The sequence below is a fragment of the Hemicordylus capensis genome, chromosome 2 (genome assembly GCF_027244095.1).
Source record: "Hemicordylus capensis ecotype Gifberg chromosome 2, rHemCap1.1.pri, whole genome shotgun sequence".
In the NCBI taxonomy this organism is placed as follows: Eukaryota; Metazoa; Chordata; class Lepidosauria; order Squamata; family Cordylidae; genus Hemicordylus; species Hemicordylus capensis.
In genome coordinates this window covers 327,112,353-327,137,877 of record NC_069658.1, presented here as the reverse complement: position 1 = coordinate 327,137,877, position 25,525 = coordinate 327,112,353, and the positions used below count along the sequence as shown (strand labels likewise).

Genomic DNA, 25,525 nt, shown 5'->3' with positions numbered 1-25,525 from the left:
CCAGTTCCGTCAGACCGGAACTGAACCGCTGGGTCTGGTCCAGCCAGTCTGCGATTCTTTTTTTTTTTAAGTTACATTTTAATTACCTTTAGCCCCTTCGGGGGGCTTGCTGAAGCTGCGGGGGGGGGTGTCCGTGTGGGTTCCCTCTCCCCCCGCCAGCCTTCTTCATCACCACCACGGCCGGGTAAAACTGAACATTTCCGGCCCCTTTGGGCCTCTGTACAAGCGCGCGGCCTCCGTGCATGCGCCAATGCCCTCTGCAACGCCACAAACACCAGGGGGGGGGGGTTCCGGACTGAACTGGCCCAGTTTCGTTCAGCCTCGAACCGAACCAGGCCAGACGATTCCATGCACACTCCTAAAACCCACCCTATTTGCATTCACCACCTCCTATATGTTTGCACTCTCTACAGCAAGAAGTCAGTGCTTAAGCCCTGTATTGATTTAACAGTGCTAAACAAAGCTGACATCAGGTAAACAAATTCACAGCCAACACATATTTCAGAAGAGGAAACTTCTCCACAATGAGGAGTATGGTGAAAAGAAAACTAAAAGGGAAAATCAGGAGAGTCACTTCACTCCAGAATGCATGGAGTTTACTCAAAACCACAGTACTAAAACCCCAGTTGTTGTTAGTTTATTAGATTTCTATACCGCCCTTCCAAAAATGGCTCAGGGCAGTTTACACAGAGAAATAACAAATAAATAAGATGGATGAATAAGTTAGAATGTATACCAAAAAGGAGGAAAGGTACCATTAAGTCCAGGAGGATGCCAGTATGGCTAACAGGTAAACTCAAGGAAGCCATATAGAAGAAGAAGACTTCCTTCCAAAATTGGAAGGCCTGCCCAAATGAAGAGAAGAGAAAGGAACAGAAAGGAAGAAAAGAAAGGAACAGAAATGAAGAGAAGAGAAAGGAACAGAAAGGAACACAAACTCCGGCAAAAGAAATGCAAAGTGACAATAAGGGAGGCGAAAAGAGAGTTTGAGGAACATTCAGCTAAAAGCATCAAGGGGAATAACAAAAACTTCTTTAAATACATCAGATGCAGGAAACCTGCCAGGGAGGCAGTTGAACCATTAGACAATGAAGGAATGAAAGGGCTTATTAAGGAGGATATGGAGGTTGCAGAGAAGCTAAATGAGTTCTTTGAATCCATCTTCACAGCAGAGGATACTGATCATATATACCTGTTCCTGAACCAGGCTTTTTGGGGACGGAAGCTAAAGAACTGAGTCAGATAGAAGTGACAAGAGATGATGTTCTAAAAAACTGTCTGGAAAAGAATTCACATGTGAAATTGCCGAGCTCCTTGCAAAAATATATAACTTATCCCTACAATCAGGCTCTGTACTGGAGGACTGGAAAGTAGCAAATTAACACTGATTTTCCAAAGGGGATCCAGGGGTGATCTGGGAAATTACAGACCGGTTAGCTTAACGTCTGTTCCAGAGACAAACCAGAGAGAACCAGCATGGCTTCTGCAAAGGTAAATCTTGCCTCACGAACCCTTGGAGTTATTTGAGTGTGTCAACAAGTGTGTAGATAAAGGGAAACTGGTTGACATAGTATACCTGGATTTCCAAAAAGCTTTCGTCAAAGTTCCTCATCAAGACTCTTGAAAAAACTTAGCAGTCATGAGATAAGAGAACAAGTACATATGTGAATTGGTAACAGGTTGAATGATAGGAAACAGAGGGTAGGGATAAATGGAGAGTTTTCACAATGAAGGGAAGAAAGAAGTGGGGTCCCCCAGAGATCTGTACTCTGACCGGTGCTTTTCAATTTATTCATAAATTATCTAGAAATAGGGGTAAACAGTGAAGTGGCCAAATTTGCAGAGGACACCAAACGATTTAGGGTAGTGAAATCCAAAACAGATTGTGAGGAGCTCCTAAAGGATCTCTCCAAACTGGGTGAGCGGGCAATAAGAAGGCAAATGTAGTTCAGTGTTGGCAAGTGTAAAGTGATTTACATTGGGATGAAAACCCTCAACTTCACATCTACATTGATGGGATCTGAGCTGTTGGTGACTGACCAGGAAAGGGATTTGGGGTTGTGGTGGACAGCTCATTGAAAGTGTCAACTCAATGTGCGGCAATTGTGAAAAAGGCCAATTCCATGCTAGAGATCATTAGGAAGGGGATTGAAAATAAAACTGCTAATATTATAATGCCCTTATACAAAACTATGGTGTGGCCACATTTGGAGTACTAAGTGCAGTTCTGGTCACTGTATCTTAAGGAGGACATTGTAGAACTGGAAAATGTGCAGAAGAAGGCAATCAAGATGATCAGGGGCCTGGAGCACCTTCCTTATGAGGCAAGACCACAACACCTGGGGCTTTTTAGTTTAGAAAAAAGACAACTGCGGGGAGAATTCTCTTTTGGTGAAATTCTCTGCCACAAGATGTGGTGACATCCAACAACATGGATGGCTTTAAGAGGGTTTTGGATAACTCATGGTGGAGAGATCTATCAGTGGTTACTAGTCTGAGGGCTATAGGCCACCTCCAGCCTCAGAGGCAGGATGTCTCTGAATATCAGTTGCAGGGGAGTAACAGCAGGAGAGAGGGCATGCCCTCAACTCCTGCCAGTTGGCTTCCAGCAGCATTTGGTGGGCCACTATGTGAAACAGGATGATGGACTAGATGGGCCTTGCGCCTGATCCAGCAAGGCTGTTCTTATGTTCTTATACACACAATTATAGCTTATCTTGGGTTGCAAAACCCTGAGAATATTTAGTATGGATTTGCTTGCAACTTGCCAACCAGCAGACATGAGTAGGATCAGTCTGGGAAGGCTACATTTATTTAGTATTGTCTCCTTTCCTTCTCACAAGCACAACTGAGAAGAGCGAAGGGATCAGCAACACCTCACAGTGTGGCAGACTTCTTTAACACACAGGACAAAAAGCACTGAGAAACATATTCAAACATAAATGAGGAACTAGAATGTCAGTGATATTTGTGCTGTCAAAAACAGTTCATTCAAAGTAAAGAAAGGGAGGTCCATTGACACAGCTTCCATTATACCACTCGTGGGCAGATTTAAGGCTTGAGGAATCTGTTCTGTTTATTACAACCCAAGGATTGTGTGTAGAGCCGTGTGTAGAGCCTAACCAGGTTATGCTTAGCCCGCTCTCTCTGCAGAAGAGCAGGAAGCTCACCCTGGGCAGCCGGACTGGCCACCCACATGACTACCGGCTCCGTCACAGGGCCAGTAGGGGTGGCGGGGATCAGGGGCTACCTGACCCCCGGAAGTCCCAGGATGCCCCACGCAAGTGTGCAGGGCATTCGGGGTGTGTGTGTGTGTGTGTGCGCGCGCGCGCATGCTGAAACCTGGAGACTTGCTGTAACCTCCCACCCGGGTGTGTGTGTGTGTGTGTGTGTGTGTGTGTGTGTGTGTGTGTCTCCTCGTGAGTTGGTGCGGTGCCACAGCATCTCCCAATTGGGAAAACGAGGTTGGCAGAGCGCTTGCTCCACTAGCCTCGTATAACAGGGAAGGGGGACTTAGTGAGATTTGCTGCCAGGAGCCACGTAGCTCCTGTTGCGGCACATGACTGCAGGAAAGCGGGCTGGGATCCCTTAGCCTGCTTTCCTGCAGTCATGAGAATAGCCTCAAGGTCTGCTTTGAGGATTCAAAATGGTAGCTCAGAGGATAGAGCCAATTACAGGGGTGGCCTGAATATACCAGTACAAATTTAAGTCTCAGTTACTAGAGATTAGAGATTCTAGAAGCCTAATTTGTGTGGGGGGGGGGAAGGAGACTTTTTCTCATTGCTGATTTTAAACAACTGGAAGTCAGAAATGCTCGACAATAGACTGCAAATAATCCAATCTGCCAGTAATCTCAAACTACCTTCCACCCACCCCACATTACACAATAAGCAGTCTACAGCCCATTTCATATTACTGCAGTGGCATAGAAACTATTGAAAGATTGCTCTCATGTGACTTTGCTCCATATTGCTTTGGTTTCTTACATAAAGTCAGATCATCTGAAGCGATTCTAAATAAGTAGTTAATTCTCATTCCAGCGCTGTACCTTCACAAAATCTGTCTGTAAACACCACAATTAAGGAGACTCCATATGATCAGACTTGGAACACAGTGACCAGCATTTAGATGAACTTCTTCACACTGGCAGAACAGCATTTTCTGCTGTGCATGGGAGGGCAATATTCACCAATCCCCTCTTCCCTCTGCAGCTGCCTTTGCCTCCCCAAAACATGGGAGGATGTTTTTCCCCAAAACACGGCAGGGTGGAGGATGCTCAGGAACATATACTTGGGAGGCACAGGTGGCTGCAGAAGGAAGAGGGGAATCGGCAAGTATTACCTGTTCCCCTAAAGTAAACTGTGCCGTCTAGTCAGTGTCAATCCCTGGCGACCACAGAGCCCTGTGGTTGTCTTTAGTAGAATACAGGAGGGGTTTACCATTGCCATCTCCTGCGCAGTATGAAATGATGCCTTTCAGCATCTTCCTATATCACTGCTGCCCGATATAGGTGTTCCCCATAGTCTGGGAAACATACCAGCGGGGATTTGAACCGGCAACCTCTGGCTGCTGCAAATTTGGCCACCTCACTGCTTACCCCAACTTCTATATGATTTATGATCAAGTTAAAAGGCACTGGTCCCAGTACAGATCCCTGGGGGACCCCCTTTTACATCTCTCCATTGTGAAAACTGTCAGTTTATCCCTACCCTCTGTTTCCTGTCCTTCAATCAGTTACCAATTGACACACGAACCTGCCCCCTTATCCCTTGACTGCCAGGTTTACTCAAGAGCCTTTGTGGGAAACTCTGTCAAAAGCATTTTGGAAGTCCAAGTATACTATGTCAACTGACTGTTGACACTCTCAAGGTTAGTGAGGCAAGACTTGCCCTTGCATAAGCTATGATGGTTTTCCTTCAACAAGGCCTTTTCTTCTATATGCTTAACAATTTTGTCCTTAAGTATGCTTTCTATCAGTTTACCCAGCACAGGTTAAGCTAATTGGCCTGTAATTTCCTGGATCCCTTTTTGAAAATTGGAGTCACATTGGCTACTTTCCAGTCCTCTGGTACACAGCCTGATTGTAGGGACAAGTTACATATTTCTGCTAGGAGATCAGCAATTTCACCTTTGAGTTCCTTCAGAACTCTTGGGTGCATGCCATCTGGCCCTGGTGATTTGTTAATTTTTAGTTTTTCAAGACAATTTAGAACATCCTCTCTCATTACCTCAAATTGGTACAGTTCTTCAGTCTCCAAGCCTAAGAAACTCAATTCTGGAGGGGATATATGGTCAGTATCCTCCGCTGTGAAAACAGATGCAAAGAACTCATTCAGCTTCTCTGCAATCTCTTTATCCTCCTCAATAATCCCTTTCATGCCTGCATCTTCTAAGGGTCCAACCGCCTCCCTGGCAGGTTTTCTACTTCTGATATATTTAAAGAAATTTTTGTTATTCCCCTTGACACTTCTAGCTATATGCCCTTCAAACACTCTTTTTGCACCCCTTATTGTCTCCTTGCATTTCTTTTGCCAGAGTTTATGTTCCTTTCTGTTCTCTTCATTTGGGTAGGGCTTCCATTTTCTGAAGGAAGTCTTCTTTTGTTTTATAGCTTCCTGGATTCTACTTGATAGCCATGCTGGTGTCCTTCTGAACCTGGTGGTACCTTGGTGGGGTTTAATTACCCCAAACAACCAACTAGGCATAAGTGGCTTTTGTTCTGTTGCTGGATTGGGCCACTTTATAACCCAGAATTGTGCAAAGAAAAAGGCTAGAGTGACACATGGCCTGAGTTTCTGGCTAAAATCAAAAGCCACCCTTGGCCATGATTCTCTATGAGTGCAGAGATACATTACCTTAACCAACTTAATACACTTGGTGTTGGAAGTTAGAGTAGAAAACCAGTTCAATTCAACACTGGAAGTGACAAAACACTGCTGTGATGTCTCTAAAGTGTGAGGAGCACTGGCAGGCTACCTAAAACAAATGCGAGATTATAATGAAGTCCTTATTTCCCTTACTCAAAAACCTAAGCACAACTCTCACTCTTTCACTTAGTCCTCTCTCAGTGAATGCCTCCTCCACACAGATTTCTGATGAAAAAAACAAAGTGTAGCAAGACCTTCCTTTTTCATAACCCTTGAATATGTTCACTGAGAGAGGAGCTGTTACTGGACAGGAAGAGAGACTGAGTTCTGGGAATCCTTCTGCTTTCCCTTCTTTAGTAGGAGAACTTCAAGTCTGATAGAACCTAATGTGTTGTCATGAAGATCTCTGAGCTTATGTCAGATGGCTTGTAGGCACTCTCTAATTTTCTTCATCTGTGTGTGGAAAAGGTTTTGTTTTGGGCAGCAGTATCAAGGCAGTGTGCGTACACAGGCATTCAGAGTGGAGCCTTCCTGATTCAACATAAGCGGGATCTAAAATTGACTGAGCGGACATCAAAAAACATGAGTACGTGCCCACATGCACACCTTAGAGGGAACACTGCTTTTCGGTCAGGTAGGATCCCCATCTTAGAGAGGGGTTCCTGGAACTCCAGCCTGCTCACCTCTCCCACTGAGTGCAACAGTGGCTACCTACACTAGCAGAAGCTTAAAAGTGTCTAGAACACAACAGTGTCCATTGCTTACACCTTATCAAAACCTTGATCATTTTAGTGCTTTAGAAAATAGCTGATATGGACATTCATCAAGAAACCTTTCGTCAAGACCTTGTCCCTGCATACTTTCCATGCAGAAAAGTTCAAGGGAACCTACTGCAGTTAGCTGCTGGGCCTCAGATCACCCTTATTCCTCAGAACTGGTTCTTTGTTGTCCCGTGTAAGATGTTTCAAGCCAGCACCAGCCAGCTTCCTCAGGGAGACTAAATTGTTCTGTCACCCCAATTCCCTAGATAAAAGGAGTGCTTGTTCTGTAGTGGTTTTTTTGTCATTCCAATGCCAAAATCCCCAAGTCCCCTTTGGTCCAGGGGTGGGCAGACTTTGGGCTTCCAAGTTCTTTTTGCCAGAACTTTGGGAGCTACTAGCATGAAACAGCAGCTTGAAAAGGTGAAGCCCACAACAAGGCAGCATGGGGTGGTAGTGCTAATCACAACATGGCAGCTTATACAAAAATGTACACTGACAGCATACAAGATTTTAACATCAAAACCACTACATTCCAGGAGAGTTTTGCTGTAGGACAGAAGGGAAGCAAAAGAGGCTACTTTGTGGGGGGGAAGAAACGGAAAGAAAATTAATTTGAGAGAGAGTAAAATCAAACCTGAGCACCCAAAGAAATATTAAGGGAAGAGAGGGTGAAGCACACCCAAATGCCTGGAGAGCTGTGTCAAGTAAGTCTGGTAGCTCCTTAGCTACCTAAAGTCTACCCTGCCTTAGACCACTGTTAGGACTCAGTCTATACTTCTAGTCTTTCAGATTCTGAATTCATCGTCAAACATGCAAAATAATAAAATAAATAAATCTGCTTCCAGTTCACTTTCCCATCTCTCAGAGATAATCCCACTACCATCAACAGCTTTTCATCAGACGAGGGAGCATTTCTCCTTCCCATTCCCTACCTCCTTTAGACTGTTTTCCTCATTTGCCAGGCTTGACTGTTATTCATCTGCTAAACTCCCAGTTAACACATCCCAAATTCATGACTTTTATCACCTTCAAAATCAATGCTAACAGTTCTTCCTCAATGAATTATTGGAACAAATGGAACCTCCTCCACTTTATAGAAGCAGATGACCCTTTTACTATTGAGAAATAGACATAAACACTTTGGAGTGGGCATAGATTTGGCTCACAAGAACTACAAGGAAGAGGGGCTCAGTCGTATCACAAAAAGAAAAAGGCAGAAGAGATCTTAGCACTGTTTCCTCTAAGGTGTGCGCACGCACGTGCACTCACAAGTTCATTTTAGATCCTGCTCAGGTTGAATCAGGAAAGCCTCATTCTGAATGCACATGTGCACACACTGCCTTGATACTGCCGCCCAGAACAAAACTCATTCCACACAGAAATGAAAAAAACTAGAGGCACCACTACTGGATCTTAGCACACACAATAAAGCTGGGCTTGATCATTTCCAGGCACCAGCTCACCATGGCACTTTGAAATTTAAGCTTGGAGCTTGAGCCAGGCAACTGAATGGAGTGAACAAGCAAAGCATGGCAGGTTGTTCCCTCCTCCTCCTAGTCACATCAGCCCATCATCTGCCTGCGCCAGATGGACACAAGAGGAAGCAAGGCAGAGGTGGGCTGCTCCCTGGTCGTATCCATCTGGTACAGGCAGGCAATGGACCAACACGACCATGAGAAGGAGGGAGCAACCTGCCTCCACCTTCCTTGCTAACTCCTCCTCTTGGTTGTGTAAATCCATCACCTGTCTGAGCAAGGGGGGATGCATCCAAACCCGCATGGAGCAGAGGGCATTGCTGAGGGTGAGCAGCAAATCCACTCCCCCATGGAACAGAGGGTGTTGCTAGCGGCAAGGGGTGTGCCTGTTTCCTCTATGGAGCAGAGGGCAGTCTCACTCCTACAGCCAAAGAAAATTTGTTGAGGCCTACAAAAAAGCAGATTATCCTGTAATATTGCCTCCTCTCTGGTTTTCAACCATCAAAAAACAAAGAAATACCATTGCTCAATTAAACTATTTGGCTTCACTTTTGCTCAAGACTTGTGAGTCTTATGAGTCTCCAGCAAAACTGCCCAGGCAGCTACTGATGCAAGGCTGACCTTCAGTCAAATGGATATAGCTTTCCTTTGTGTCAGCATTCCACAGGTTTGGGGAGAGGCAGGAGATTTCATACTTGGAGAAATTCTATAGCACCATAAGCCATTCTCTAGTTTTTCCTATGAAATGGAGAATACGACTCCAGTACGAAGAGGGACTTGATTCTTGGACTAACTAGAGGAGCTAACATTTCTGAGTGCTCTGCCAGCTTATGACTGGCATAAGAAAATTAGGGAGGAAGTGTTTTACAAGACTATTCCCCAGTGAAATGCACCTCATCTCAGCAATGGTGAGGACTGTGGAACAGAGCAAGAATGTTCACTTATTCAGAGTGAAGGAGAGATGTTAAGTCCTCACTCAGATTTCATTCTGTGACTATCACAGAGGCAAATCATCTCACGGGTTGCATAATGATGCAACATTATCACATTGCCTTGGATCACAAGGAAGAAGCCTCTCTTTTTTTGTGTGTTTTCTTTGAAACAGTACCTATGTTACAAACCAAGGAAAGAGAGAGCCACAAGCAAACAAGCAAGGAAAGACTTTGTAAAACATTCCTTCCTTGCTCCACCTTCCACTCCCAAGTGTTCACTAGATGCAGCCCTAGTCATTAGATCCTATTGTGTGGTGTGTGGGGGTGTGTGTGGAGTGGTTAGAGTGTTGGACTAGGACTGGGGAGACTGCCTGAGTTCAAATCCCCATTCATTCATGAAACTCACTGGGTGACTGTGGGCCAGTCATGCGTATCTCAGCCTAACCTACTTCACAGGGTTGTTGTGAGGATAAACATAACTATGTACACTGCTCTGGGCTCCTTGGAGGAAGAGCAGGATATAAATGTGATAGATAGATAGATAGATAGATAGATAGATAGATAGATAGATAGATAGATAGATAGATAGATAGATAGATAGATAGACAGACAGACAGACAGACAGACAGACAGATAGATAGATATCTAAGATAAAAGATGAGATTATAAGATAAGATAAAAATACTGCATTACCATATCATTAAGGTGGCACTTCTGGGGATTCAAAGATGCTCCAAAAGCCTGCCAAACAATGTACTGCCTGTACATTGTTATGCTTAAGGGATTTTCTCTCTCTTTTCTTTTCCAGTTATATCCACATATATAATTGCTATTCTTGATATAAAATAAAATAATGTACACGCATACGTACGTACGTACATACGTACATACATACTGCTTGGAGCCAGATTTTGCAGGATAGGACAGCATGATGTGATAGTTTAATGATTAACCTCCTCCCAGTACACATTACCCAAGTGATTTATTTGCATCATTCAGAGCTGAACTCACTCAAGAATTTGGGTGCATCAGTTCAGTGCATAACAATAATCATGCTTGGGGCTTCCCAAAACTCTGATGCCAAAAATAATGCAATGAACACAGAGGATAAAGTCCCTAAATATTTCTGTGGAAATATATTTGACACAACCGAGCAGAGAAGGGAGTGAATATAAACGAATAGGCAAAATGGGAGAGATGGATAGGTGAAAACCACTGCCACCTAGTAAAATTATCCTTGAAAACCTTTCCCTCTGGACAATCTTTTGAGTGTTAAATTGATCTTTTACAACTGTGAATCCTTTCAGTGGTGGTTTTGGATGAGCAAACCTGCCAAAGTCTTCAGCACTCCTGTTCACATTTAAACTTGCTTTAGGATTTCCAGTTCCTCAATCACAAAACCCAGTCTATTATTTCAGAGTCTAGTTGAGTCTCAAGTCACCTTATATATGGTCTGTTTAAGCTCACTGCCCACTGTCACCCCTTCAGGCATCCCTCCCTCTCTCTCTCTCTCTCTCTCTCTCTCTCTCTCAGAGTTTATAGGGAAGCTTATTTATCTCAGCAGGAGCCTCAGTCTCTGACCTCTTATACTACAGTCAACAAGTACTCAATCCTCCCCCTCCCTCTGCTGGTCATGGCCCACTTGGTTGCCTAGGTGACACGTTGGCTGCAAACTGCTATAACCTTCCTAAAATTGCAACATTACATCAAGCACAGGCACACCCCTTTTAAAGGATGTGTCATCACATCCTTCCTCCATATTGTTTATGGACAATTTCTTATTCAGAGGATTCTGTGTGGAACTGTTCGAGACAGCAGAAAGATCAGGAAATGAGCCTTCCTCTACCCACCCCTTTTGCATGTTCAGACCATGATTAAGCTACGTTAAGGAAGTCACTGGAGAACAAAAAAAGCATATTACATTGTTTTTAGACTGACAAAGCTCCTATAAACAGATACATTTTCAAAAAGACACTAAATCCCAGTTTGTCTGGAGTAAGTTGACATCCTGTACCCCACACTCTCTCAATTTTCCACTATTCTAAACCTCAAAACCCATTATTTATAGAACAAAGGCTGCTTGCAACATGATGTTGCCTGTGTGGATAATACTTACACAAAGGGGAAAGGATGAAAGTTGCATGTAAACCATCACATGTGCCAGTCACAGGTGTATCTCGTTGTTTGTATGAGTACTTTGGAAGTGGCATCCAATCAAAGCTTCTCATCATGTGTGTGCAGCAAAACAGATGTATGTGACAATTTATGCACAGTGTGTGTGTGTCATCCTACACGGAAGTGCTACCTGTCTAGGAATTCTGCCAGGTTCCATGCTTTGGCTAAGAAGCACATTAAAAAACCCCAACAGGAACTACTGTTGAAGAAGTACCAGTGAGGTATGTCAGCAGAATACTCGGAGGATCTATGGTGAGTTGCAGGAGCACTCAGAAAACGGGGGCGGGGGGAGGCACTCAGGAAGGCCATTATATGAAGCTCCAGGCACATTCCCCTCCTTTTCAAGTTTAATTCTAGCAAAAGCAAGCTGCATATTTGTCCTGGCTAGAGCCCAACTTAAGCCTTGAAAGCCATCGCCACCCTACCCCTACCCCTTCTTTTTGCCCCCACATTTCCGAGGGTCTGCAGTGGACTTTGGATCTTATTGCCTATATAAACTGGCCTTCAGTCTAAAGTCATCTGAGTAGGGAAACACTCCACTTCTGCATTTTATCCAGTACTTAGCCTGTGGGCTAGCAGTAAATCGAATGTGTTGGTGGTAGCTATAGTTATAACAAAACAGAGCAAAAGCAGGGCAAGACTCCCAGATGAGAGGAGAATGGAAGAGAAATATTTCCCTGGGCAATATTTTAAAATGTACTGGCCAGCAGACTTGTTTGCCAAGTGGCAAGTATGAAACTGAAAAGAGGATGGGGCAAGGAAAGTTAGTCAGATTTTCAAAGTAAAGGACACACACACAGCTGCACCAGACTGTCCTGATTGTATTAATTCAGTATGTATGCTCAACTCAGAAGGTCCCAACTAAGTAAAGTGACCCTACTTCTGCCCTCTCTCTTCTCATACTTGGGTACAAATCTAGGGACTGTATTTTTACTCTGACAGAGTGTCTGGATTTTATTCTTATTTTTGTCCAAGTGGCCCAAACTTTATACCACAAAAAGTCAAATTCTGCAATGCAAATGGGACAATTCATATTTACAAAGCAAGTGCCTTGCTTAATTCTGCTCCTGCTAGCTAGGCAATGGGAAAGGGGAGGGATGAGAATCGTTAAGTCCCACCTCTAAAGAACTTTAGAATGTCCCACTTGATAAGAGCAATCACATTTCATCAGTTCTGGCACCGGAGGAAAAATCCTTCAGTATTCAGATGGAGTGGGGGTTAGATTTTGATGCCCAGTACTGTGAGTGGAGAACTGGTTAGCACTGAACAGAAAAGTAAAGAAACTCACCGCCCTGGAAGGGTCTCCAAAATCAATCTGCAGATTACCCATTGCTTTTATGATAGCCATAATGGACTGGATGGTGTTGCTGTAAACCACTGCTTTGTACTGCCGGCATTCCTCTTCTGAATATCCGTCCTCATGAATAATCCTGGAAAAGAGTACAGGAAGATTTAACACATTAGCATGTCAAATCCTAATGGATTTCAAATTCATACTGCCTTCCCTTACACAGACTAGTATTTTAAAAGTCACTTGCAACAGGTATTGCATGTAACATTACCAGAATAAATTAACTCCCCTGCTGCTTTCCCTTTCCTCTGGCTTTGTCTGACTTTAAGGGGAAAAATATTAGTCATACAAAAGTCCATGGACAAGGGAAAAGGAGGGATCCTTTGGCAAGCTTCCAGATATGCTAACCAGAGGCGTAACTAGGGAAAACGGCGCCCGGGGCAAGCACTGAAATGGCGCCCCCCCCCCCTGCGCCCCCCCCAACATACTACATTATACTTAGGTTTTTCCTCACAAGCGCCCGCCGCCGCCAAGCCAGGCCACTGACTGGCCGCCAGGCGCCAGCAAAGCAATGGGGGTGGGGTGCAGGCGGCGCGGAAGGGACCGCTCGTGGGGAAGGGGGCACCGACATGCTCCCTTGACTGCTGCAGCGCTGCTGCACTGAGCAGGAAACATTTGTATTAACAAAAAATTAAAAATTAAAAAAAAAATGGTCATGGCGGCGCCCCCCACGTGGCCAGGAAAGATGGCGCCCGGGGCACGTGCCCCGCCCGCCCCCCTATAGTTACGCCTCTGATGTTAACACTTAGATGATGGATTTCTGATCCGATCCCCATTTCAGAATCCTGCTTTACCTTGACTTCTAAACCCTACGGGTTGATTCATATGACCACTTTCACTTGTGATTTATTTGCAGTAATCATGGCTCATAGTGAGATCCACTTGGAGGCTACTATGGTTTTAAAACAAAGGGAAGAGAAGACCAGTCCTCTGAACTTGACCTTTAGGAAATCCTACAAGCATTTCCTAATCTTTAGGCCTTCTCTATAGCCGCTCCTAGACTGTGGAATGCGCTCCCTGCAGAAATCCATAATTTGAATTCTTTATTGGCATTTAGGAGAGCCCTAAAGACCTACCTGTTCGGCCTGGTCTTCCAGGGTTTTTTAATTGTTTTAAAGGGTTTTTAATGTAACAGGTTTTTATAAGGTTTTGAATTTTTTTTAAAGCTGCTTTATTGTATTTTAAAATCTTTGTTCCCAGTCACTGATTGATGTTAACTGTTTTGTTATATTTGTGAACCGCCCTGAGCTATTCTGTAACGGCAGTTTAGAAATCGAACAAACAAACAAACAAGAACCCATCCTGCTCAGCCTTACCCCTGTCCTCTGCTCCTTGTTGCCAGGACAAGACCCTTTGCAGTCTCTGCTCCTCTGATGAGAAATGGCTTCCATTCTTTCTACAAATATTCAGTGTTTTGAAGTTTTCCTCTCTGCCTCCCTCCAGTGTATTTTTGTAATCTATAACACACTATAGGGAGGCAGAGAGGAAAACTTCCAAACGTTGAATATTTGTAGAAAGAATGGAAGCTGTTTCTCATCAGAGGAGCAGAGCAAGAGGTTGCTGGTTCAAATCCCCACTGGTATGTTTCCCAGGCTATAGGAAACACCTATATTGGGCAGCAGCGATATAGGAAGACGTTGAAAGGCATCATCGCAAACTGCGCGGAAGATGGCAGTGGTAAACCCCTCCTGTATTTTACCAAAGAAAACCACGTGGCTCTGGGGTCGCCAGGAGTCGACACCACACAACATCACAACTTTACCTCTATAACACACTGTACACAGACAAGTCTCCTATTGCTTTTACTGGAGTCTAAGCATCAATTTAGGCCACATAATTTCCTATGAGCCCAACTGGCAGCACTGAAGACAAAACAATGCATCTTCACCTTTGACAACAGAGTGCCCAATTTCTCACATCACAGGATTAAACACACTAATAATTTTTTTCCAATCAGGGAAAATTAAGTATGATCATCGCATAAATTGCAGGTTGGGAAGCCAGGACATCACAAAACCGCAGACTGAGTGCAAGCCTCTGCTTCCCTAGGCTATTTTCCTAATAGCAGAGCTGAAATCAACTCATGGGCAGCTGTGGCTCCATTATTACTAAGGTGGTTCTAAAAGGCACAGCAGTTCAGTTGGCTTGTCAAGTGAACCAATGCACTCATTTACTAGCTGGGGAAAAGAGAAAGTCTCCTGTTGGTCACTTAGGTATTCATATCTCAACCAGTCAAACTGGGGCTGGTTGCAAGTGAAATGGTCAGCTCTAGAATACTGCTGTGACAAGCATCATATCCAGGCAAACAAAATCCAGTGAAACAGCAAGACAATCACTCAATTTATGTTAGCCTATACTGAGCATAATTCCAGTTCTGGAGGTGAACTGAGTTCCTCATTCTCATAGCAGCCACAAACAAGATCCTAACAGAAATAGACACTGTAAATCACTGTAAATCAAATGTATATTTTAAAATATGACAGATCAGATGGTTTATTTTTCAAGAACTCCCACAACACCTAAAAGCCAGAGACCTGCCGTGCTGGCATTATAGATATGCAGTACAAATTTTTTTGAACTAGGGATTATCTCTTGCTAATCTATACAAACAAGATAATAGTTATTCTTTACCACTCTATAAAATAACAGCACAAAAAAGGTAAAGGTAATGCCACAGGACACCTGGAGAGTTGAAAGGAAACAGAAAGGGGATCTTTCTTGACTTAATATTCCTCTTTCTGCTCGCTGGAGTTGGTTCTGACAGGGTCCCAGAGAAGATTTTGTACATTCTTTGCACTGATTCTTGGTGCCCCATTATAAAACAACAGAGCCACAGTAATGGACAGAATTCAAAGCTCACTTGACTCCTGCTTGACAACATAATTGATATCTCCCCAATTTTTCTTTCCAGTTTCTCAAGGATCCTTTTGTTTTGAGACATTATACATGGCTTCCCTATTCCCTAAAGGAGGGAATTACAAAACATTCTAGCCAGTGTTTCCTTGCTTACACGTTTTTTTTTATGTCTGCTCAGTTAATTTTTCATCCCACTCAGGGTGAATTCGGAAGAGCCCCCACCCACCCACCCCCCCCCGCAACCGAATGCATGTGTGCACACAGTCTTGATACTGCTGCCCAGAACAAAACTCATTCCGTACACAGTTGAAAAAACTTAGAGGGAACATTGATTATAGCCCTATTCACACATTATGTTCAATGCATGTAAAATCCACTAGTGTATGTCTATACAATTATTCACAGTACACTTCCTATCTGTGCCCTGAATTTGAGGGGGCTTGTACCCAGGTTCGCTTTAAAATGAATGCATGTACAGTTACTCACAAAAAACATGTACATGTGTACAGATACATGAACGCATGCACAATGTAATGCCTGAATAGGGCTGATCATTTTAATTCATGAACTGGTATCTGAAGAAGGGAGAGTTTCAGTTAGGTAGAGATTCAGTTAAAGCTTTCAAAAGCCTTAGGCTCCCACTGCCTGCTGTAGTAGCAGTCTCTGGCCTGCCACTCTCAACCTTACAAAAACTAATCTTTGTTTACTTCTCTGTGTTATTCAATGTATGTAATCTCCATCACATGCATTTTTGATGTCACCTTCCCCTTTTTAATTGGGACTCAATGAAATATTAAAAGGAAACTTGCCCTGAGCTGCCAGGAGATTAAGTTTTCACACACAGAGTTCTACGTGCTCTTCAAGATAGCTGTTGAGGAGTTCATGCCACATATTCAAAATTAGGCACAATCTGAACGGCAATTTAATTGAAAACAGCAGTCAGTACATTTGCTTTCTCACCTCCTGGTCTTATGTACAATAAGCAAATGGTATGGTATGAAGATGGAATGCCAGTATATAAAGACTGTAGAAATGCCATAAGGGTTACATGCTACTGCTAAAAAAGAAAAGTGTTCTTCAAACAAAGGAAGAGTATAAAGAGCCCTTCTGTCTCCTTGCCAGTCCTAATCCAAGTTAGATCTAGATTTGCACATGTATACGATACTGAGAGCTAGGCAACAGGGTCCTATCAAAAAAGAGAAAGAAAGAAACCCACCACATTCCATTGTGCAAGGAAAACAAGAGAAAGAAGCAGCAACATCCATCCCATTCCACTGTGTAAGGACTCAAGGCCATAAAAACAAGACATGACAACCAAGCAGCCCAGGTCTGTCTCAATCCCTGGAAGTCGTCAGCAATGTTTTTGAGGAAAAGATCATGGGGCAACTGGAGCAAGAGCAAATCAATTCCTTGTACTGCAGGAAAGGCACTTTTCTTTAGAAATCCCAAGCATAAGTTTTTGCTGCCATAAAATAAAACAGGAGAGCCCTGGAGTTGGTCAGTTAGGCAGCTTAGTCCAGACCTGCACAACATCTGGCCCTTTTTTCCTGGCCTGCCACTTCTCCCCGCCCCCTTCCCCACTGCCCTAAGCTCTCCTCTCCGTGTCTTTTCAGGCAGCCATTTGCTGCCTGAACATGATATGCAATGGGGGTGTGGCCCAGGCTACGAAGCACAGCAAGGTCCTCTTACCCTCACATTCCATGCAACCACTTGCTGCCTGAACAGCGTTTTCCCCCTTTTCTCGCCCTCACTGGAGGGAGAGAAAAGGGGGGAAACGCTGTTCAGGCAGCAAATAGCTGCCTGAAAAGACAGGGGGAGAGGAGCTCGCTGGGCTTGGGGAGAGGAACTCGAGCACGGATGTTACTGGAGGACAGCAGAGCTGGAGACAGACCACCACAGCTCCTGGCAAAAGGTAAAGAAAAGGTGGCACTCTTCCCTCCTCGGCCCCCTCTCCCTGCAGGCAGCCACTGACACCATGCCCTATCCCGCCGTGGCAGCGGTGATATTTTTTTGGGGGGGGGATTTCTCCTTGCATGCCTCCCTCCCCATAGCTACCGCATGGCATGTGTGTGCATATATCCTTCTTGGTGTGTGCACGCATTAATTCCTTCCTTGTGTGTGTGTGCACGCATGTGAATGCATTAATTCCTTGATAATTAATTTTTTTAAAGGATTTTAAAGTGTGTGTAATTGTTAATTCCTTCCTGGTGTGTGTACATGCGTGCATTAATTTCTTGATATATTTTTAAAGGGTTTAAAAGTAAGTGTGTGTGTGTGTATTAACTCCTTCCTGGTGCATGCGTGTGTGTGCACGTTTGCACATTAATTCCTTCCATGTGTGCGTGTGTGTGTGCATGCATTAATTCCTTCCTGGTGTGTGTGTCCTGGTGTGTGCATGTGCATTAATTCCGTGTGTGTGTGCGCATGTGTGCATTAATTCCTTGATAATTTTTTTTTAAAGATGAGTTATCTTCTTTCCCCCTCCCTTCTCTCTTTCCCTCTCATAAAAGCCTGTGTGGTGAAGGATCAAAGTGTAATCTTCTTATCAAAAATTAAGAGAAAAACTTCTCTAATTTTTTTCCTTACAAGTGCTCTATGTTAAGTGTGGTGATTTGGCAGAGGTGGAAAGGAAGAGCAATGAATTTTATCATTATGTATTTTGTACAGATTGCATTGTATTTATTTTATTAGAATGAATTTTAATTCATTTGATTTTAATTTAATCTTGGCCTGCCAGAACTTCAAAAGTTAAATTTTGATGAAATTCATTTTAATTAATTTCACTTTTATTTGGTGTATTTAATTGATTGAGATTAAGTGTTACTTTAATAATCAGCACCCTAAAAATTGACCTCAGCCCCCATGAGCCAAGTCACGGTCGGTTTCGGCCCACCAGGTCATTTGAGTTGTGCACCCCTGACTTAGTCTAACATGAACTTCTGAGGCTGGCAAGGTAGGAGAGCAAAGATTCATTGATGTGAATAATTCTCCCTGTTGCCTATTCAAAGAGGACAATTTAGAAGCCAGAAAGTACCTGCAGGGAAGAGAAGTCATTGTTTCCCCTCCCTCCTATCCCAAGGCAATCACTGTAGGAACAAAAGTGGTGTGGGAGGGGAGGCATCCAACAGTTACAGAGATGTAGTGGTGTGTGTATGTGCATGTGCATATATATATACACATATATGTGTATGTTTATGTGTATAAGAGAAGTTTTGGAACTAGCAGCACAAACTACCCAGCCAGCCTGCAAACTGAATGGTACAGAACAGGCTACAGCCCCTTCTTGGCCTTGTGGAACAGACCTCTTAGTGTTGTTTTATGACTAGTAACTGCCTGATCTCTGCAGCTGGCTCAGTCAGTACTTCAATTATAAATACGTGCGAGTCTGCCTGCCCAATCAACCAATTTGTCTGCCTACCCAATCAACCACTTTTACTTTCTAAGTATATCAATAATAAAAGCAAGTTTTGAATTAAATCAATTGTTAAATTGGCCTTTTTTTCCTTAGCTATTTCAATCACTGATATAAATCATTTTATTTTAAATCAAGCCAGCCTTGATTTCACCACTTTCAGAAGTCATTGAGGCTTGGATCCTGGCACACTTCTAGGGCATGGGGCACGAAGCATCCACAAAAGATGCCTTTTTGTGTGACTTCATGGTACAAGTCAAATATGTGGTTGATTGATTTATTGATTGATTGATTAAGTGCCATCAAGTCTGTGTAGACTCTTAGCGACCACATAGATAGATTCTCTCCGGGATGATCTGTCTTCAACGTGGCCTTTAAGGTCTCTCAGTTGTGCATTCTTTGCTGTCGTAATCGAGTCCATCCACCTTGCTACTAGTCCTCCTCTTCTTCTCTTTCAAATTTCCCAGCATTATGGACTTCTCAAGAGGGCTGGGTTTTTGTATAATGTGTTCAAAGTATGATAGTTTGAACCTGGTCATTTGTGCCTCAAGTGAAAATTCAATTTATTTAATGCTTTAAAATTGTATGGGCCTTTTCACAAAAGTGTGTATCGCTACAACAAGCTTGTGAACACAATACAGAGGACTAAAATATCTGAATACATAAGAATGCTTACTTCATCTGTTTTACGATTGTGCTCTTCCCAGACTCTCCTGCACCTGTAAAACAGAAAGAAAGAAGATATGAGTGTTGACTCAGGCTTTCAGGATATAATATAAGAAGTGTGAGCAGTGGTGCAGCTCCCTTGATTCCAATAACTTATTACATATTCTTAGAAATCTGAGAGTTTGGTCTAGCTGCTTAATAGTATCATCAAAAGCCAACTCACATAGGAAGGCCTTGGGCCAAGTTCAAACACACAAGGAACAGGGTTTTCCGTATGCCCTCCCACACATCAGCTTGCAATGATTTCCCCAGCACATTGCCCAGGTTCAGAATTACATCTGACCACTGAGAGCCCTGAAACATTCCTTAACTCATTCTTAGAATCTAGTTCTAAGTGAGTTTTAGGTGCATTACCTGTTTGCAACGATCACATGGTTGTTAAACATGAGTAAAGTGGGTGGGAAGAATTTGTACAAGAAAAGAGGGAATCCCCAATACCTACAGTGGGTGGGTATCAGGGCAGTGAGACTCATTGGCTTCAGAACACCAAGGTGGCCCTTCTTGGACTTGGTAAAATTCTAGAGCCACAATACAGAAATGCATCCCAAGCTGCAAACCTGAGAGATCAGAAGAGACTAAATTTCAGTAGTGGAAAGCCCTATCCCCGTGAACCAACAGACAGGAACAGGAACAGCCTATTCAGTCCTCAACCATAGTAAGAGAATGAGTAATGTCCAAGACTGAAGGATATGAGGCAAGAAACAAAGTAGGATAATGTTGCACATCAAGATGGACCCATCACCCCACCCAATGCATTTATGTGAGTTAAACTGGATGAAACCCTGTGGGACCCCAATGGAAAAGTCTCTGGGGAGATGACATTAACCCTCAAGACTTTCCTGCTAAGTCTCTTAGGAAACCATCATGGATGCCTGCCACCATCATGGATGCCTGCCAGGCCCCATCACCATGGCATACCTCTCACAATCAATGTAATCAAAGCCTGAGAAAGACTGAGGTTGAGCGGCCAGGTGGTTGTGTGTGCACCACACAAAACTGTCTCATCCTTGGGTGCAGGCATAGGAACGTATGAAGCTGCCATATACCGACCATTGATCTATCTAGCTCAGTATTGTCTTCACAGACTGGCAGTAGCTTCTCCAAGGTTGCAGGCAGGAATCTCTCTCAGCCCTATCTTGGAGATGCTGCCAGGGAGGGAACTTTGAACCTTCTGCTCTTCCCAGAGTGGCTTCATCCCCAAAGGGGAATATCTTACAGTGCTCACACATCAAGTCTCCCATTCATATGCAACCAGGGCAGACTCTTCTTAGCTAAGGGGACAAGTCATACTTGCTACCACAAAACCAGCTCTCCTCCCAGGTGGACAGAGGCTCTGGCAACAAGCATCAATTTTACCTTGCTACTGCTGCCTTTTATTAAAAGCAGTCTTGCACACTGCTTTACAGAAAAAAGGTGAATGCTACCATTTCCTCCATCTCCACGAAAATGAAGAGAGACAGCAGCACAGACTGGCTTTCAGCAGCCTCAAGTAGGTTTCATGCCAGCTGGCGTGAAGTCATGTTCCTTGAGGGCCAGAAGATTTAAAGCACATGGGGAAGCAGAAGTAGCAAGATGAATGACAATTCTAAATTCAACACAGAGGTCAAATTAAACATTAATTTGATTGATTGATTAAGTGCCATCAAGTCAGTGTCTACTCTTCGCGGCCACATAGATGGATTCTCTCCAGGATGAAAACATTAAATGCATGCTTATAAATAGTCACTTGCCTGATCTCCAGGGGCAAATAAGGCAGCAAAATATTTTAAACTGGAAAATAGGAAGGCTTTTTTACCCTTACAAGCTATCAATATGCCCAAATTAACTAACATAGGTCTGTGTAGACAAACTGGCTACTACATATATTTTAGGGCCGGTAGCTTCTGAGGCTGCATTAAAAAGACACAAGTCTCTTAGGAAACAGTCCCCCACAGAGAGTTTTATCAAATCGTTCACTCTAGCAGTGAAAAAAATCCTGCTGATTGAAGAATCAAAGATCTGTGCCAGCTTCTGCCATCTGCTGCTGGTTCAAATTCTCTGAGCACCAGTCCCTTCAGTAGTGGTTGCTATTTTTTGCTCAGTAACAAAGGCAGAGTTTGCCTCTACACTTTGTATCTACAAGAGGCTGCACTATGGAGTATCGGTGACTGTAAAAATGTAAGTTCCAGAATCTCTCCAGCTCTCATGGATAAATAGAAAAATCTCAGAAATTGAAACTTTGCTTGTCTATACAAGTCCATCAAGAGCCTGTAGTCATTTGGGGGATAGTCTTGCCTATAAGGAAAGATTTTAAAATGTCATTCTTAGAAATTTAATTTCACTTATAAGAGGGAAAGGTTACAAACTTTCACACTGTACAGAAATGACATCCCATTTGGCATACGTTTTTTTAAGCAGGAAATATTTGAACTCTGATGGCTTCATTAAGTTACATAAATCTAAGATTATAAATCTTGAATATTCACACCCCCTCTCAAAAAATCCCTGGCCCTTATGGAAGTGGAGAGTGGAGAGAAGAACATCAAGCAACCATAAGGCCAAAAGAAGGCACAACTGGAAACAGGTCTCCAAGGTTTTCGTCAGGGGCCTTTCTCCAAGCTGAAACTGGGGCCTTCTGTATGAAAAGCATGTGCTCTGCCACTGAGCTATAGTCCCTCCCAATTTTAGGGACTGATCGGCATAAACACAACTCAGTGTTTTAGGCTGCTTTTGTTCACATGTTTACTTCTCCTTCCGTTGCATAAATGTCTCTTTGGTCACACAACAAGTGTGGCGTGGCTCGCTTACACAAATCCAGTTCCTCCTTTTCCGTGACTATGGCATGTGGAACAAAGCCATTTCCCTCACCACCACCCCTTTCTGGTCTCCAACAAAACTGGTATATTAATGAGGAAAGCCTGACTAATTTCATCAGCAAGCCCCAGTCCCGTCCCACCCCAGTCTTTCTTCAAAAGGGCATTAGGCGAACCAGAATTTGCACACACAGTAACGTTTCAAAACAAACTCACACTGAAGAAGCATGGCAACATTGACGAGGTTTTTCAGTAGAGACTAGAAAAGGTGCTTGTGAAATTGACAAGATCCTCCCCGCTATCTATCGATCTATCTATCTATCTGTTTTTAGATTTTATATCCCGCTCTTCCTCCAAGGAGCCCAGACCGGTGTACTACATACCGTGTTTCCCAAAAATAAGACAGGTGTCTTATATTAATTTTAGCCCAAAAAAATGCACTAGGGCAATTAGTGGTACATCAGAAAATTACTGCTAGGTCTTACTTTTGGGGTAGTTCTTACTTTTGGGGAAACAGGGTACTTAAGTTCCTCCTGTGAAGTAGGTTAGGCTGAGAGAGAAGTGACTGGCCCAGAGTCACCCAGCTAGTTTCATGGCTGAATGGGGATTTGAACTTGGGTCTCCCCGGTCCTAGTCCAGCACTCTAACCACTACACCATGCAGTTTCAACAGAGAACAGAGATGTGGCATTATGAAGGAAAGCCAGGCAATGCAGAAACACACTATCAGATTGTCATTGACAAGTGATGGGATTGCATCAGAGTCTATTCACAGGACAGTAGTAGCAATGTGCACAGAACCAGTTCCGGGCACTCCTAGGAGGGAGGGGGTGCTTTAAGGGGCAGGGAGGGTGCCCCCTACCTGCCCCACCACTTTTCTCCTGTTGGCGCTGTCCCAAATAGTGTGGGTGCGGGGCTGCAGCATTATTCCTTGCAACCCCATTCAGCGTCACCACGTAAATGGTTGACATGCATGTGCATGACACATGCACGCGCATCAGCCATTTGTGTTGAGATACTGAACAGGGCTGCAAGGAGGAACACTGCAGCTCTGCACCCACACTTTTTTGGGAGAGCACCAGGAGGAGAAAAGTGACGGAGCAGGTATGGGCAGGTAGGGGGCACCCTCCTTCCCCTTAAAGACACCCCCCCGCCTTCTGAACTAGTTTGAACCCCGATCGACAGAACTGGTTCGGTGCTCCAGAAAAGGAGTGCCGAACTGGTTCCATACACATCCCAAGGCAGTAGAGCCCAGCCACCCTATGCAAGTGGAGGAGCTTCTTCTCCTGCAGTAGGCTGGAGGAAATGTGATGACATTTTAAGCCATAAAAGAATAAACTTATGGATTGTGATAAGCTGTCTTAAGTGAAGTCAGAACAGATTCCTGAGCAATCATTAAACAACTTGAAAGTATGTATACTGAGATGCTGCTGCAGGGGAAAGCACCCAGACTCTCTGAAAAACTGAGTTCAAGTCTTCTAAAACTAAAATGAGGCTGGTAAAGTCTTCTTACCATTAAGTACACCAACAAATCCCTTCCCCTTTCAGGATACCTACTTAAGGGTGAATGATTCTCAAAAGGAGAATGCCCCCTTGCAGATGGCATCTTGGGGTATTGATACTGGCAGTCTTGTGTAAGTTTGGCTGTACACAAGAGGGATGGGATTAGTGTGGCAATTAACCCCAACTAATAAACCCTCCTCCTTCCTTTTAAAGATTGCTCCCATCTTCAGGAACCTTAAAAGGCAGCTTGGACCTCCATGCTGTGCCTCCATGTGAACACTGTGTCGTTGTTTTAGCCTTATTACTCTGGCTGAAGCAGGATTCCCAACCTTCACACAACTGGACTGGCATACAGAAAGGTATGGCAACGTGGCCATTTGAAAGGTGAGAGGGAAAGGCTGGGGCCCTTGATGACTTTTCATCCCAATGGGGCAAACACAGTACATATTGCCTTGTCCCCTTTCCACATTACCCAGTTTCTACGGTCAACTAGCAATCTGTAGAGTGCAGAGAGAAAGTTGGTCCCCACTAAGCAGCATGTGAGCCAAGGTAACTGCCTGAAGGAAGCTGGGCAAGTTACTCTCACTCCATCCCATGTAGCCTGTGTATTTATCATGCTTAAAATACTCCCCCAAAAGAAAAGGCTGGCACAGGCCTTTTTGGTTTGAGGCTGGTTTTCTTTTCTTTTAAGAAAAGGCAAGGTTTCTTCACCAAGATCAAGCTTTCCTTGCATGGGGAACAAAGTCTTCTATTACGTGCAGATCATTAAAGCTCAGTGGGGGGCACCTCATGCCTCAGCTAAGCCACACTATTAGCAGGAGGAATCTTCTTACAGTGCATCCTATTAACACATTTGTTAACGAGTTCAGACCTACAAGCTGGTGTTTGCAAGCCAGACAACTGTTTTGAAGCTTCACAAGATCTCCCTCAATCCTGGCCTCTCACACATGGAAGTAATCCAGCTGGTCTAGTTGAGATTAATTACTGCTGAACATGACAGTGGCATTAGTCTCAGGCAGTCTAGTGACAACACAACATCTCAGCTTCAGTGGGCATGGCTTTTTTGCTACTTTACAGTGCCTTTGCTCCATGCCGCACAGCAGAATCTATGGAGACTTTGAGACATGTGAACCACAATTTCCAATTGGCAACAGTATAAAATGCCTGGGTTTCACCATGAACAACTCTGCTTTCGTTCCAACAGCAAGTCACGCTTGCTTGTTCAGTCCCTTAAAATCGCCAATCAAACCCCAAACAAATCACAAATCGGATTGTTAAAGACAATTCGTTCCAGCACCAAAAGCACATACGGCGATAAGGGCCAATGCACAACTACACTATTCACATTGTTTCCTGGGGGTTAACATTCAGCCATGAAAATAGGCTTAGAGCTGAAAGCTCAGCGCATGAGATCTCAAACAGAAAGCATTCAGGCAACTTAAGCAGCGGCTGCTTGGCCAAAATGCACAGCCACACAAGAGGAACTGGGGAGTTTGTGTTTTAGGTTAACCCTTGGTGTGCCGAGATGAAAACAGGAACCAGACAAATATTGCACTAAGAGCAATAAATACTGCAGTAAAAGTACTCCTCAAATGAATGTAACTTTTGCTACCTTTCTCAACAAAATGAAATGTACATTTGCCTGATGGTTATGGAATAAACTTTGTATGAGTAGG

General features: G+C 43.8%; 1 protein-coding gene and 1 long non-coding RNA gene across 2 annotated transcripts in view; both read right to left on the bottom strand.

Moving 5' to 3' along the window:
- The window catches only part of GNAI2 (G protein subunit alpha i2), a 178,480-nt gene that overhangs the window by 59,640 nt on the left and 93,315 nt on the right, over nt 1-25,525 (bottom strand). The window contains exons 2-3 of the mRNA XM_053296520.1: nt 19,506-19,548; nt 12,499-12,640 (exon numbers count right to left, since the gene is read on the bottom strand). Of these exons, the coding sequence (XP_053152495.1) occupies nt 12,499-12,640; nt 19,506-19,548 (185 nt within the window). The remainder of the gene's footprint in view (nt 1-12,498; nt 12,641-19,505; nt 19,549-25,525) is intronic.
- LOC128345110 (uncharacterized) lies at nt 106-10,592 on the bottom strand. The gene is made up of 3 exons (XR_008316270.1): nt 10,477-10,592; nt 5,856-5,976; nt 106-257 (listed from the first exon to the last, which is right to left on the bottom strand). It is a non-coding gene; the product is annotated as an uncharacterized LOC128345110 (long non-coding RNA).